The sequence below is a fragment of the Rhincodon typus genome, chromosome 15, assembly GCF_021869965.1.
Source record: "Rhincodon typus isolate 14 chromosome 15, sRhiTyp1.1, whole genome shotgun sequence".
Lineage (NCBI taxonomy): Eukaryota > Metazoa > Chordata > Chondrichthyes > Orectolobiformes > Rhincodontidae > Rhincodon > Rhincodon typus.
The window spans coordinates 32,531,407-32,544,833 of record NC_063346.1 but is presented as its reverse complement, the minus strand read 5'-3'; the positions used below and the strand labels follow the sequence as shown (position 1 = coordinate 32,544,833).

The window sequence follows — 13,427 nt, the reverse complement described above, 5'->3', positions numbered from 1 at the left end:
GTAAATTTCAGTGTTTAACCTAGGTGTATCCATCCAAGAGTGAGGTCTTCATTCACTGAATACTCAAGCAGGATCTTTCTGGAGATAGCACCTACCTCCACAGCCATCTTAAACAACCTGAATATTGTCCAGTTTTAAAATGAAAGACAGTTCGAAAAAACTACATATATGAACTCAATATGAAGTCATAGACAAAAGAAACCTTCACTATATATAACAACGATAGTGCTTTCATGAGGGATACACCTGTTTGACTCCCCTCACAAGTCCTTATACCTGCTCATTGCACCTGCGCTACTTCACTACAGGTGTACGCTCTATATTTATCTCGCGCACGCGCGGTTCTCTTCAGTGTCATGTGCTCATTAGTGACGTTTCCAGTTGCGGCCCGTGTCACGTGCCAGTTTGTGCCCACGCCCCATGTCACGTGCCTGGTCATAGCCCCGCCCCCTGTGTCAGGTGCGTGCTCCGGACCGTCCCGAAGCAAGATGGCGCGGGGCGGTGGGTCTTATTGAGACTGAGCGGTTTCGTTGAGAAAAAGAAAGCTGTGCTTCGAGCTTCTTGGGCTAATAATGCGAGTGTGAAATGTTTTCCGCTCCGGCAGTGTGGATGACAAGACCTGCTCTCTCTATGCGGATGCGGAGTGAGGAGTTGTGCAGCTGTAGTTATCACATACATAAACATTTTTTTAGGACTCCCAGTTCCTGAGTGTTTGTCAAACACACGCTCGGCCTCCGGCTCAGGAGGAAATGGCAGACTCGCAGCATCGGCCTTGTGCCACCGCCGGCAAACCGCCCCAGTCCCAGCCACTGACTCTCTCACGGCTCCGAGAAGAGCATGGAAAGGTAAAGGCCGTAAATAAGCGGCGGCGGCCATTGTGTTAAAATCAGGCGGAAGGACGAGGAGAAGGAGCCTCGGCTGCAGCGGGTTTATTTTCGGGCACTGGCCTGTGGGCCCAGGTTTTGGTTTGGAATGGCACGTCCTGTTTTGGCTAAAATGTCACCGCCCCCTCTGCCCAGATCGGCTGTAACCTTGTTTACTGGTGGCTCAGACAGAACCCGCTGCCCGGTAGAGCGGAATCTGGGCTGGGTTGTGATTCAGATCGACCTCTTGTTTGCACTGATTGGTCCGGCTCAGTTAGAAATCTCCCGTCAGCGAAGCGGGAGCATTTTTATAAGGGAGAAATATACATTTGCTGAACGCGATGTGAATTAGAGTTTCGAATTCAATGCAGTGGAAACAGGAAATCACTTTTGCACCTAATGTCATGATGCTTCCATCTTTCTGGGAGTTTCTTTCATTTCATTTTTCCAGTGAGATGAGCAGAATGATTGTCAGCTTTTAAAAAAAATAACATTTAGATGTTGTATAACAAGGTGTCGAGCTGAATGAACACAGCAGGCCAAGCAACATCAGAGGAGCTAGAAAGCTGACGTTTCGGGGCCTAGGCCCGAAACGTCAGCTTTCCTGCTCCTCTGATGCTGCTTGGCCTGCTGTGTTCATCCAGCTGTACACCTTGTTATCTATGTAAAAGGGAGAACTGACTTCAAGTTTTTGAGCCAAACTAACCTTGGAGCGTTGGTGTGCGAAATGAAAATTACACCTAAATGAATACTTGTATTAAGAGTTTACAGCATTTTTTTCACGCATATCAAAGTTTTAGCAAATATCCATGCTTGAATCATAATAAGCTACAAGGATTGTTATGGAACCATATTTTAAATATGAGCGTAAAATGAAGGATGTGTAACTTGTTTAACAACAGGCTAGGAGTATTTCAAGATCCCTTGGAGGCACACATTATGACACTGGGATGATGATGTAAGGTGTTCACACTTGAAAACAATGGTAGTAGTCTCTGAGATCACAATAGGGTCTCTCGATGGCTGACAAATATGTTGTAAGTATTAGGTTGTCAACTGTCAGGTTACTTGTAAGATTGAAAAGAATTTGGATCAAAATAGCTAATAAGTATGTCTACTTCTGTGAAATACATGCTGCTTCCATTGTTGATAAGCCATGGCAAAATTAGGCTATTCGACCCATGGAGTCTGTTCTGCCATTTCATCATGACTGATTTTCTCAGCCCCATTCTCCTGCCTTTTTCCTTGACCCACTTACCAGTCAAGAATCTATCTATCTCAATCTTAAATACGCTCAACAACTTGGCCTTCATAGCCCTCGCAGCAATGAGTTCCACAGATGAACCACACACAGTATTCCAAATGCGGTCTGACCAGAACCTTGTACTGCATTGGCAGTACATTTCTTCCTAACAAAGTGTATAATGTCAGATTTTCCTATATTGTATTCTGTGTGCCACTTCTTTGCCACTCTCCTAGCCTGTCTCAAGTTCTTCTGCAGCCTCGTTGCTTCCTCATTACTACCTGTCCCTCCGCCTATCTTTGTGTCACTTGCAAACGTAGCAACAATGCCCTCAGTTCATTTGTCCTGGTCATTAATGTATAAGGTGACTAGTCCCAAAACTGAATTCTGCTACTCACCGGCTGCCACCCTGAAGAAGACCCCTTTTGCCCCACTCTCTGCCTTCTGCCAGCCAGCCTATTCTATCCATGCCAAGACCTTGCCCCTCACTATGGGCTTTTTTCTTATTTTAGCATCCTCTTGTGTGGCACCTCGTCAAAGGCCTTCTGGAAACCCAAATAGATCCTGTCCATTGGCTCTCCTTTGTCTAACTTGTTCGTTACCACAAAGAATTCTAACAGTTTTGACAGGTGTGACCGCCTGATGTGTGATGATGCTGTGCTGACTGAGCACTTCCAAGTACTCTGCAGTCTCATCCTTAATAATGTGCTGTAAAATCTTAGTTTATAGTTTCCTGTATTCTGCCTCCCTCCCTTTTTAAACAGGGGTGTTTCTTTAGCCATTTTCCAGTTCTCTGGGATCCTCCCTGAGTGCAGTGATTTCTGGAAGATCACCACCAATGCCTCTACAATCTCCTTAGTTATCTCCTTTAGAATTCTGGGTAGTTATCCATCTGGTCTGGATGATTTATCCACCTTCAGACCTTTCAGCTTCCAAAGTCGTTCTCCTTAGTGATGGCCGTTACACTCACCTCTGCCCCTTGATTCTTTTGAAGTTCTAGTGTGCTGCTAGTGTTTTGCACTGTGAAAACCGATAGAGTACCAGTTCAGTTCCTCCGCCATTTCTTTGTTTCTGATTACTACTTCTCCAACCTCATTTTCCAGTGATCCAATGTCCAGTCTTGCCTGTCTCTCACCTTTTAGATATCTAAAGAAGCTCTTTGCAATCTTCTTTTCTATCACTCGCTATCTTCTCCCCCCTTAATGCTTTTTTAGATGTCCTCTGCTGCTTTCTAAAAGGCCTCCCAATCCTCTAGTTTCCCACTAATCTTCGCCAGATTGTATGCTATTTATTTTGCTTGTATGCTGCCCCGACTTCCCTTGTCAGCCATGGTTGCCTTGTCCTCCCTTAGTATGTTTCTTCTTCTGTTGGATAATTTTCTGCTATGCTTCCTGAATATCCCCGAGAAACTGCCATTGCTACTGCTCCACCTTCCCTGGTAAGTTCCCCCTCCCAATTGACTTGTGGCCCTTGTGTTTTGTAAATTGCTCAATTGTAATACCATTACATCTGATTCTAATTGAATACACATGACAATAAATGATTCAATGTAAAAATACAGTGAAAAGTGTGTACCTTCACCATACATACATGGCTCTTCTCCCTCTCAAACTGCAGAGTGAATTATATTATGCTGTGGTCAATGCCCCTTAAGTGTTCATTTACCTTAAGCTCCCTAATCAAGTCTCCCTCATTACGCGTCACCAAATCCAGAATTGCCTGTTCTCTAGTAGGCTCTACCACAAGGTCCTCCAAAAAATTATCTTGTAGACATTCCACAACTTACTTTTCCTGAGATCTGAGATCTACCCAGCCTGATTTTCCCAGTCCACCTGCATATTGAAGTCTATGCTTGTTATAATGGTACCTTTCTTATGTCTTTTCTGCTTCCCTGGTTTATTTCCTTCCCTATGTTCTGACAACTACTTGGAGGTCTGTACCCAACTCCAATCTGTGAAAAAGAATGCAGCGGCGGCTTAGACGTCAACAGCTATCACAGAAAACAGTCTTGCTTGGTCAGAGCAAAAATGATTTGGCTTTTGCCAATTACCATGAGAGGGAGATGGTCTCTTGTTGAAGCCAGCCATCTATGGATTCCAGGAGATTTGTCCTGGCATAGCCGGAGGGGAACACTACAGGCAAAGGCTTTATTGCTCTAAATGGGGTTAGGAACCTCTCTTGAAATTAGAGGGAGCACTGGAGGTACCTATTTGAAGTTAAAACTGCAAAATGGGGAAATGTGAAACCATTCAAAGTTGGGAACAACTGTGAATTGTTTGCTACGAGGACTGTAATTCTGTCAAGAGTAATGTATGATAAGTATAAATGGGAGTGTTCCTTTCCATATTTTAAAATATTTTATCTAGAAAAAGCAACTAATGTTTAGTCAATAGTGCTTTGTAATTGTCAAGGTGAAAATAATGAAAGTTTGTTGAATCATCCTTTTCGTGTATTAACTGGATGTTAATTGAGTTGGACCAGATTTATGCTAACAGGATTTCAGTGACTTTGACTGTATTTATTGTAAAGTTTAATGTTGCACCATCAACTATTTCTCATGGCAGCCATTCTCCCGCTGCTCGTTGTCTGTATATGATAGTGGCAGAAAGGCATCTTCAGCTTTGCATTGAGATGGCAGGAGCAGCAGACTTCGACAGGATGATGGCATTTGCACCTCTTGCCAGGATAGCAAGTCTAAGAGCTGGTGGGCAGAAAGTAGTCCATGAAATCTTCAGGAGTGAAAGAATAATTTGAGCGCTGGGGTATGGGTTGGCAGTGCAGGAAGGATGCAAGTGTGTCTCTTCCTTTTATGGGATGAGGACAACTTGCACTTGGGTAATTTTGCCTTTTTTTTTAAATCTCTGTGAAGCCTCAAGTAAAATTAGCACTCCAATTACTAGTGTTATCTTTTATGTTTTTCAATTTTTTTTGTCTACCTGTTAGAGGTATTTTTTTTTTATAGTGGGTGAGAACCAGCACCTTGCTTACATAGCCATACATCATACACCAGTGTAAAAGTGAAGCAGGCTATTCAGCCAGTGTTGAAGCTGGACCTGTCCCTTTGTAATCTGAGATAACATGGTGTGGAGCTGGATGAACACAGCAGGCCAGGCAGCATCAGAGGAGCAGGAGAGTTTTTCTGCCCCTCTGATGCTATCTGGCCTGCTGTTTTCATCCAGCTGCACACCTTGTTATCTCAGACTCCAGCATTGGCAGTTCCTACTATCCCTTTGTAATCGGATACCTGCATATGCAGGGTGTCAGTAAGATCTACTGGTTAACGATAGAACTGGACTTAGTTTTTGCGTTCCTTCTTCAGGGTACCGAATCCATGAACTTGGAACAGACTAGTGATTGAACAAGATAGTATTTTCATACTAAATTTTTAAAAGCATTCACATGCAGTCTGTCTTTATGTTGACACTTTATGTATATGTAGCAGCTCATTTTTTAAATGATTTGAGCAAGGACCTAATTAATGTAAAATAAAGTATTGACAGTGGTTGAAGGAGCATTGGAGGTGATTGATTTTAAACTAATTTTGTTTATAACCAAGGATATACTCACTTCTGTTTTGGCTACCTTTGATCCTTTCCTCCCATAACATTCAACTCAAACTCTAAACTGTTTTGGTTCCTTGAATGGCCTTATTATTTGCTTTCTGTCTTTTCTGAGCTTTTGAAGTTCTTTTGCATTCTACTTTCTGTACAGAAGAATTGTGTCAAATTAATTCAGACTTGTGTTTTACTTTTTTAGATCTACAACTTGGGTAAAATTACTTTGCTTATAGAATTGGGAGCAAGTTAATCAACTTTTGATGCAAACTGAAAAAAGTGTCCTTGTTAAAATATTCCTCAGCTCCTTCGTTGTATCAATTGTTTAAACTGTCATCTTTCCATCACCATTTCTCCTTCGGGTTGTCTATAAAGTGCATTACTTGCAACATATTCCATATTTTTATTGGAGATTAGATTTCATTGCGTGTTGTATTGTTTTTTGTGATCACATCAGATTTAAAAGATTAGCTTCTTTACCACAATTACCTAATTGTTATGCTTCAAATTGTGCTTAAATGAAGTGATGTTAATAACTTACACAAAAAACTGTTAACTCATTCAGAAAGAAAGGAAAACGGGAGAATATGCCTTGAGTTCAAATAACTTTCCCTTCGGAAAATAGGCAGGCATTTGATTTGGTCATGCATACTAAGGATGCGGAATTCACAACGGATTTGTATACCCAAGTCAAGGAAAGCAACATCGTTTTATCTCCCCTTGTTTGTTATTTTAACCAAAGTTTTTTTAGCAAAATGTTTGCGAAAGAAAAACTATACTATCCATTTATATTACCACAAGATACAAATATTGTTTGTGAACAAACAAAAGTTTCCAAAATCTTATTTATGTCAGGACTTATTTTGGTCAATTAAGTTGCAGTTGTTTGCTGTATTTTTGTTTACAGTATGAGCAGTCTTGGAATTCTTGACATTGCTTTTCATGAGCAGTTGTCTATTTTAATAACAGGTGGTTTCAAGCTGCAAGGAAAAAATCCAGCACTGGTAAGCTCAAACATTTCTATGAACATGCTTACTGTATTATGGTCTTTTACATTATTTGATTTTGCTTGTCGATTATTTTGTATATGTATCCTGTCAATGGGAATTGATCAACATGGCAAAGCAATGCATCTCAACATTTGTTCATTGTTTTCATGGGTGAAAGTAATTTTCTTACTTCCTGTACTTAACAGTGAACAGGCATGTCAATATGAATCCATAAATTTTTATTAATAACCCAGTATTCCCAATCAGAGTTATTGCATATATTGTACTTTGTAAATAACATAAATGAAGTTTTAAAATTGCTCATACAGCTGAGTTATTTTGCACTTTGGAAACAGAGGTTAAATTCAAGAACATTCACTTGGCAAACTAAAGAATATCGCCCTGCTATAGAAAACAGATGTTATGGTTTGGAGTTTGTGTTCTTGGTTTTGTTCTTCCCGAATCCCAGCTATTATAAACAGTTATAGATGGGTAGGTGAGATACTATATTAATATAAATGTAAATGTACATGGATTTGTCAAATTTGAATCCACTGTAACCTGGAATGTATTTCATGGAATTGGCTAGCTTTCTTATGAGGTTGATGGAGAGAAAATCAAATTTAAGATATTGTAGGAATTCTCACATCTCTTCCATTAGTTCTTCTTTTTTCACATCTAATCTGCCTCCCAAGTGACTCAGTGATAGAACTTTTACCTCTGCAATAATTGGCGTTTTCACTTCTTGGTTAGCAATGAGAAGAAATTAGTCGGGATTTCTGCTGTTGATGTTCTGTGTGCTTGCATAGCCTTTTGTTTTGATTATCGTCCAATGCTTTTCTAGTTCAAGGACACTGACCAAGTTTGTGCTGCCTTCAATCATTTGACACTGTCCCACTTTTGATAAGAACAGCAATTGAACCTGACTTCTCACCCTACCTGCCAGTTATTTACCCAATGGAAATCGGCATTACATTCTCTTTCCTTTGGCAGATTAATTAAGAATTTACCACCAGATTATCTTATGTGGTGTCCCAGGTTCTGAGTTCTGCACTGAATTCTAGGTTTTGTTCTTATTTTTAGAAAACCAACTGGAAAGTTATTGGACTATATTTATAGAATTGGAGTAGTGCTTTTTATATATTGCTAGCAAACCTTATGTAGAAACTTGGAAATTGTGTAAACACAATTTTGAGCTGTTTCAAAATGTAGTGTTATACAGAACATTATCAACATTGAATCCCAATTACAATTTACACAATATTCCTCTTGCAAAAAGATTTTAAATAAATACTTGCTTTCCTAAAGATCCTGTAGTCACATTGCATGTAAGCTCTGTTAGCAATCTCAATACTGGTATGATATTAAAAGTCAAGAATTATGCATATTTAGAAAGCAATTGGTATTATAGGATACATAATTGATATTTGTACATCCTTAAATCATTTGAATAACTTGATTAAATATTAACTTTTAGGGTTAAAGTGCAGAAAGACTATGAGGCACTGCAAGGCAGGCTTAAAAATTTGCCTGACAAAGTGTCATATGATGTTATGGTAAGTATGAAATCTTCCTGAAAAGCTTTTTAGTTTTCCCTTGCAATGTTTTGTGCACTCTTTATTTCCTGTCTGGAACATTTGAAAACCCAACATGTTTCTCTGAGAGCTTGTCTGATGATTTGCAGTCTTGTAAGTTAGAGCTGTTAGCAAGTGTCGTTGATCTCCATGGTGAATCAACTTAAATGCTTAGTTCAGTTCTGAATCGGCTTCCAGTTCAGGAGAAAAATTTTGCCCAAGCAGAAGGGTTTTAGTTTTGTGCTCTCCAAGCTGCAAAGCATTTATATTTAAGTTTTTGAGCTGTCAGAATTGAAAAGATATTTAGGTCGTCATAATTAGAAAGCAATCTCAAGGTTAACAAAACTGGAAAGAGTCAGTTAGTTGTGAAATTAGATACAAGACAGGGATGACACTTCACTGGAATTGAGTATCTGTAAAGAATGTTGCGGAATCTACTGTACATTCCACCTTCTTGATTTTCTTTCCTCCATCCTCAACTTTTATGTTGGCCTAAGTCAAACTTTTTTTATATTGACAGGATTCCTGGTGTGTTGAACCAGTAAAATTATGTCCACTGATGGTTACATTTTTGCCCTAATTCGTGGAGCTATCTTCCTTTCCTCCTTGAAGAAGCAGGACTCCTTGCTTACTCCTTGGTTTTACCCTGCTTTTAGCTGCTTTTCACAAGTGGAGGTTATTCATGCTTAAGTATAGATGGAAGATAGCTCAAGCCACTGAAAAATAAAATTTGTCACATTTGAGCACATTCTTGTTCCACACTCACTTAAAGCTTCTAAGTAGTGATTATGGATGAGAACAAACTTACTAGAATCAGTGTACTGGAAGCAAGGCCATCCTAACCTGTTTGGCTGAATCATTTCCAACTTTAATAGTGAATACTAGGAAAGCCCTACTGCTGAGTTCTAGCATAATTGAAACGTTTGTGTGTGGTCACCTTTTGACCAAGGGTGTCATTGTTTTCCTGCCTAGTTCATTAGATTAGCAGTTAATTGGTCTTAATTTGCATTTCAAGGGTTTTTGTTCAAGTATTTAATGTTTTGATTTTACAGAATATTTTATGTAAATGTCTTTTAATCATGTTTGGGATAGATTTGTTACTTAAGAGCTGTATTTTTAGAGCCCTAATTGCATCATATTTATTTGAAATAAAACTGGGACATGGCAATTGTGTTTATAATTTTTCAACTCCAAGTTTGAAGAGCATGCCATTTTTTGCAATACATTTGATAGTATGAAGTGTCATGGATGTCCCTAAAATGACAGTGAAATATATACTTTTCTGTATAAAACTAGTAAACATTTATTTTTAAAGGGATTTTTATAACAATGAATTTACATTTTTCTTTTCTCTTTACTTTTTTTCTGAAGAAGGGTCTAGACCCGAAACGTTAGCTTTCTTGCACCTCTGCTGCTTGGCCTGCTGTGTTCATCCAGCTCTACACCTTGTTATCTCTAATTTACATTGCAATTTTGGTTTACAGAACATTCAACTCATCATTGTAGACTTGACTTTTTTATTTCATATCTGTTTTTGTGACAGGTGCCATTTGGCCCTCTTGCATTTATGCCAGGACAGCTAATCCATACAAATGAAGTCATGGTTTTGTTAGGTGACAACTGGTTTGCTAAATGCTCTGCAAAGCAAGCTCTTGGCATGGTGGAGCACAGGAAAAAACGTAAGTTACTTTAATATTTGAATATTCAATTTAATATTCTTTAATATTCAGTATGCTATGGTGATGACAAATTGAAATGTATTATTACCTAGCTTTACCTTAACTCAATTCTGTGAGTCTTCAACTGCCTTTAAACTTTTCTGGGCACATAGAAATTTCCTCCAGCTAAATATTGGGAAGACAGAAGATATTGTCTCTGGTCCCAATCACAATCTCTGTTTCATTGGTAGTGACACCATTCCTCTTACTGGCAGCTGTGTGAGGCCAAATCACCTCAGTTTTACTGTTGACCCTTCTTGCTTTTTGCTTCTTGCATCTGACTGGTGCCATCACAAAGACCACCTGTTGCCACCTGCAAAGCATAATTCAACTCTGCCCTTGCCACAGCTTTCCTGGTGAAACTTTCCTCCATACTTTTGTTAAATTGACTATCCCAGTTCTTTCATGAACAGCCATTATACTTCTACGGTCCACAAATTTAGCCATTCAAAACTTTCCTCATGTTCTAACCCTCCCTAATGCTCATAAGCTTATATTAGCTCTGTCAAATGTCTATTGCTGCCTATCTTTGTAATCTCTTCCAGCCTAGCAACCCCTTCCTTCTCTCCCCTAGATCTCTACATTTTGCAAGTCCTTGCATCTTGAGAATTACCAGTTTTAATTGCTCCAGTGCTGGTGGCCTTGCCTTCAGTTGTCAATTTTCCCTTTCAAGTTGTCAGCCTCCCTACTTCTCTTTCCATCTTTAAGACACTCCTTAAAAGGTACTTCTGGACTCTGCCCTAGTAATTCAGCTCGGTGTCAAATTTAGTTTGGTAACACTCCTGTAAGGTGCCTAAATACAGGTGGTAAAGAAAAGGAATTCATTTATTAGAATTCAAATCATGTTTTAATGCCATAATGAATTTTAATGAAAGAATATATTTGGATTCCAAACAGGTAATCCAAACGCTTCTGAGAATTGACTCCCACAATCAGTGTGGGATTATTCGAGTTTCCATTTGCTCCCAGGGTTATTGCTCAGGTTTTCTTTAACTGCTTGCTCTTAATTGAGAGAAACTATGATATCTGAAGTAACACTGAAATAGCTGTGGAGCAAAAGAACTTTTTTGTGCATGCTACACTTGTACCTTTTTGCTTTCACATGCATCCACATTGGACTTGGCTCAATCAGTTGTCCATTCTACAATTCACTTGCATTTGCATGGGCTTTTGCCTCAGGAAAGTGGTCAAAATTTTTTTATAGGTGGTTGAAGTGGGCATGTCAATGGAAGATTTTTTAAAATCAAGACTGATTTGTTTAAACTATAGTTCATAGGACGAATGCTTAAAGATAATTCAGTGAAAAAGGAAATTGATTGATCCGACATTATTTTGTGGTGACATTATTTCAGTTCTCGTTAAACTGTGTTTCTGGGAATTAAAAAAAGAGCCCTGTTAGTTAAGAAGATGGAACAAGCAGATGTGATGTCAGTTGGAGAAATTAGTAAATCTAGTGTGACTAAAACCGTGTGTGACTAAAAGCATGTGTTGTTCATTCAGCATAAATGTGTGAAAGAGAGATCACATCTGACAAATTGAGTTGAACATTTTGAGGGAGTCATTAGGTGATGCTTGAGAAATGGTTGTGGGTATTTTATGGACTTCAAAAATGTGATAAATTAACAGTTGTGATTATTAACAAAATTGAGAGTTTACAGAAATTTAATATGAATTGGTAGTTTTTTTGGGAAGGTAAGGTGTGGTAAGAGTGAAAATTGTTCTTTGGGAGGTATCTCGGGCATCTGAACTGAGATTTAACTTGTCGCAATGTAATGCCTTAGGTGGAGGAATTGCAGTAGTGTATGAAGGTTTGTAGGTAACAGTGTTAGGAGCTATAGTAAGTGTAAATGGAAGCTGGAAGCTAGAAACGATCACCAGTAAAATAAGTGGGCACATCTGTTGCAGAGTTCAGGAAGGAGATTTGAGGTTGTACACTTATAGTTCTGAGAGACTTATTTTTATTAATTAGGTGATATACGCTTCACTGGCTGGGCCAGCATTTGTCGCCTATGTTGTGAGCTGCCTTTTTGAATTGCTGCAGTCCTTTTGGCGTAGGAACAGTTACAATATTATTAGGGGGACATTTCTTGGATTTTAGAATGGTGACACAGTTCCAGTTTAGGATGGTGAGTGATTAGGAGGAGAACTTGAGGTGAGGCATTCCCATATATCTATTGCCTTTGTCTTCTTTAGGTGGAAGTGGTCATGAATTTTGAAGATGTTATTTTGAAGGACCTTAGTGAATTTCTGCAGTGCATCTTGTAGATAACACAGACTGCTGACTCAGTGTCAGTGGTGCATGGAGTGACTGACACCACATCCACAGGTAATCAAGCAGTCTGCTTTTCCTGGATGCACTCATTCAGGCAAGCGGGGAGTATTCAGTCGCAGTCTTGGTTTGTTCCCTGTAACTGTTGACAGGCTTTGGAGAGTCAGGGGGTGAATTATTTGTAGCATTCCTATCCTCTGACCTGCCCATGTTAATATGGCTGGTTCAGTTCAGTTTCTGATCGGTGGTAATCCCCAGGATATTACTCGTAAGGGAATGTCTGGCACTGCTGTTGAATTTCTGGTAATGTTATTAAAATCTTGATTTGTTTTTTATGCTGAGGGACCAGGAGCCATGCATACACAAAAACTGAATTCTAGATAAGAAACATACTTGTAGAGTCATACAGCACGGAAACAGACCCTTCGGTCCAACCAGTCCATGCCAAATATAATTCCAAACTAAACTAGTTCCAGCTGCCTGCCCCTGGCCTACATCCCTCCAAACCCTTCCTATTCATATATCCATCCAAATGTCTTTTAAACATTGTAATTGTGTCCGTATCCACCACTTCCTCAGGAAGCTCGTTCCACACTTGAACCACCCGCTGTAAAAAAAAGCCTCGTCTTTTTTAAATCTGTCTCCTCCCACCTTAATGTGCCTCCAAGTCTTGAAATTCCCCATCTTAGGGAAAAGGCAATTACCGTAAACTCTGTCCATATCTTTCATCATTTTATAAGCATTCAGGTCACTCAAAAAAAAACTGGTTCTTATCTTGAATAATTAGAATTCAGAAGTGATGCATAAGTTGTACAGTTGCTTGGATTGCGATATTCTATTTTGGGGACTAAGCCTTTGAATGGTAAAACAAAAACATTGGATTTAAAACATCAGAATCCACATTTATTTCCTGTATATTGTTGTTTCCTTGCCTTTGCAGGAGGTACAGCATTGATTCACTAGAATCAGACCAGGGTTTGAAAGGTTAAGTTATAAGAAATGGCATAAATTTGTCTCAATTCTATTGAGTTACGAAGAATGAGGTATTAATAAATCGAGATATTTGAAACAAAGGAGGAATTTAATAGACAGTAGGAACTGCAGATGCTGGAGAATCTGAGATAACAAGGTGTAGAGCTGGATGAACGCAGCAGGCCAAGCAGCATCAGAGGAGCAGGAAGGCTGACGTTTCGGGCCTAGACCCTTCTTCAGACCCG

The 13,427-nt window shown here is 39.3% G+C and overlaps 1 protein-coding gene across 1 annotated transcript in view; it reads left to right on the top strand.

Moving 5' to 3' along the window:
- Positions 1-416: 416 nt before the first annotated feature.
- uri1 (URI1 prefoldin like chaperone) overlaps positions 417-13,427 on the top strand; it is a 45,016-nt gene continuing 32,005 nt past the window's right edge. Inside the window, exons 1-4 of the mRNA XM_020531926.2 lie at positions 417-845; positions 6,630-6,664; positions 8,127-8,205; positions 9,767-9,902. Of these exons, the coding sequence (XP_020387515.2) occupies positions 750-845; positions 6,630-6,664; positions 8,127-8,205; positions 9,767-9,902 (346 nt within the window). The 5' untranslated portion in view covers positions 417-749. The remainder of the gene's footprint in view (positions 846-6,629; positions 6,665-8,126; positions 8,206-9,766; positions 9,903-13,427) is intronic.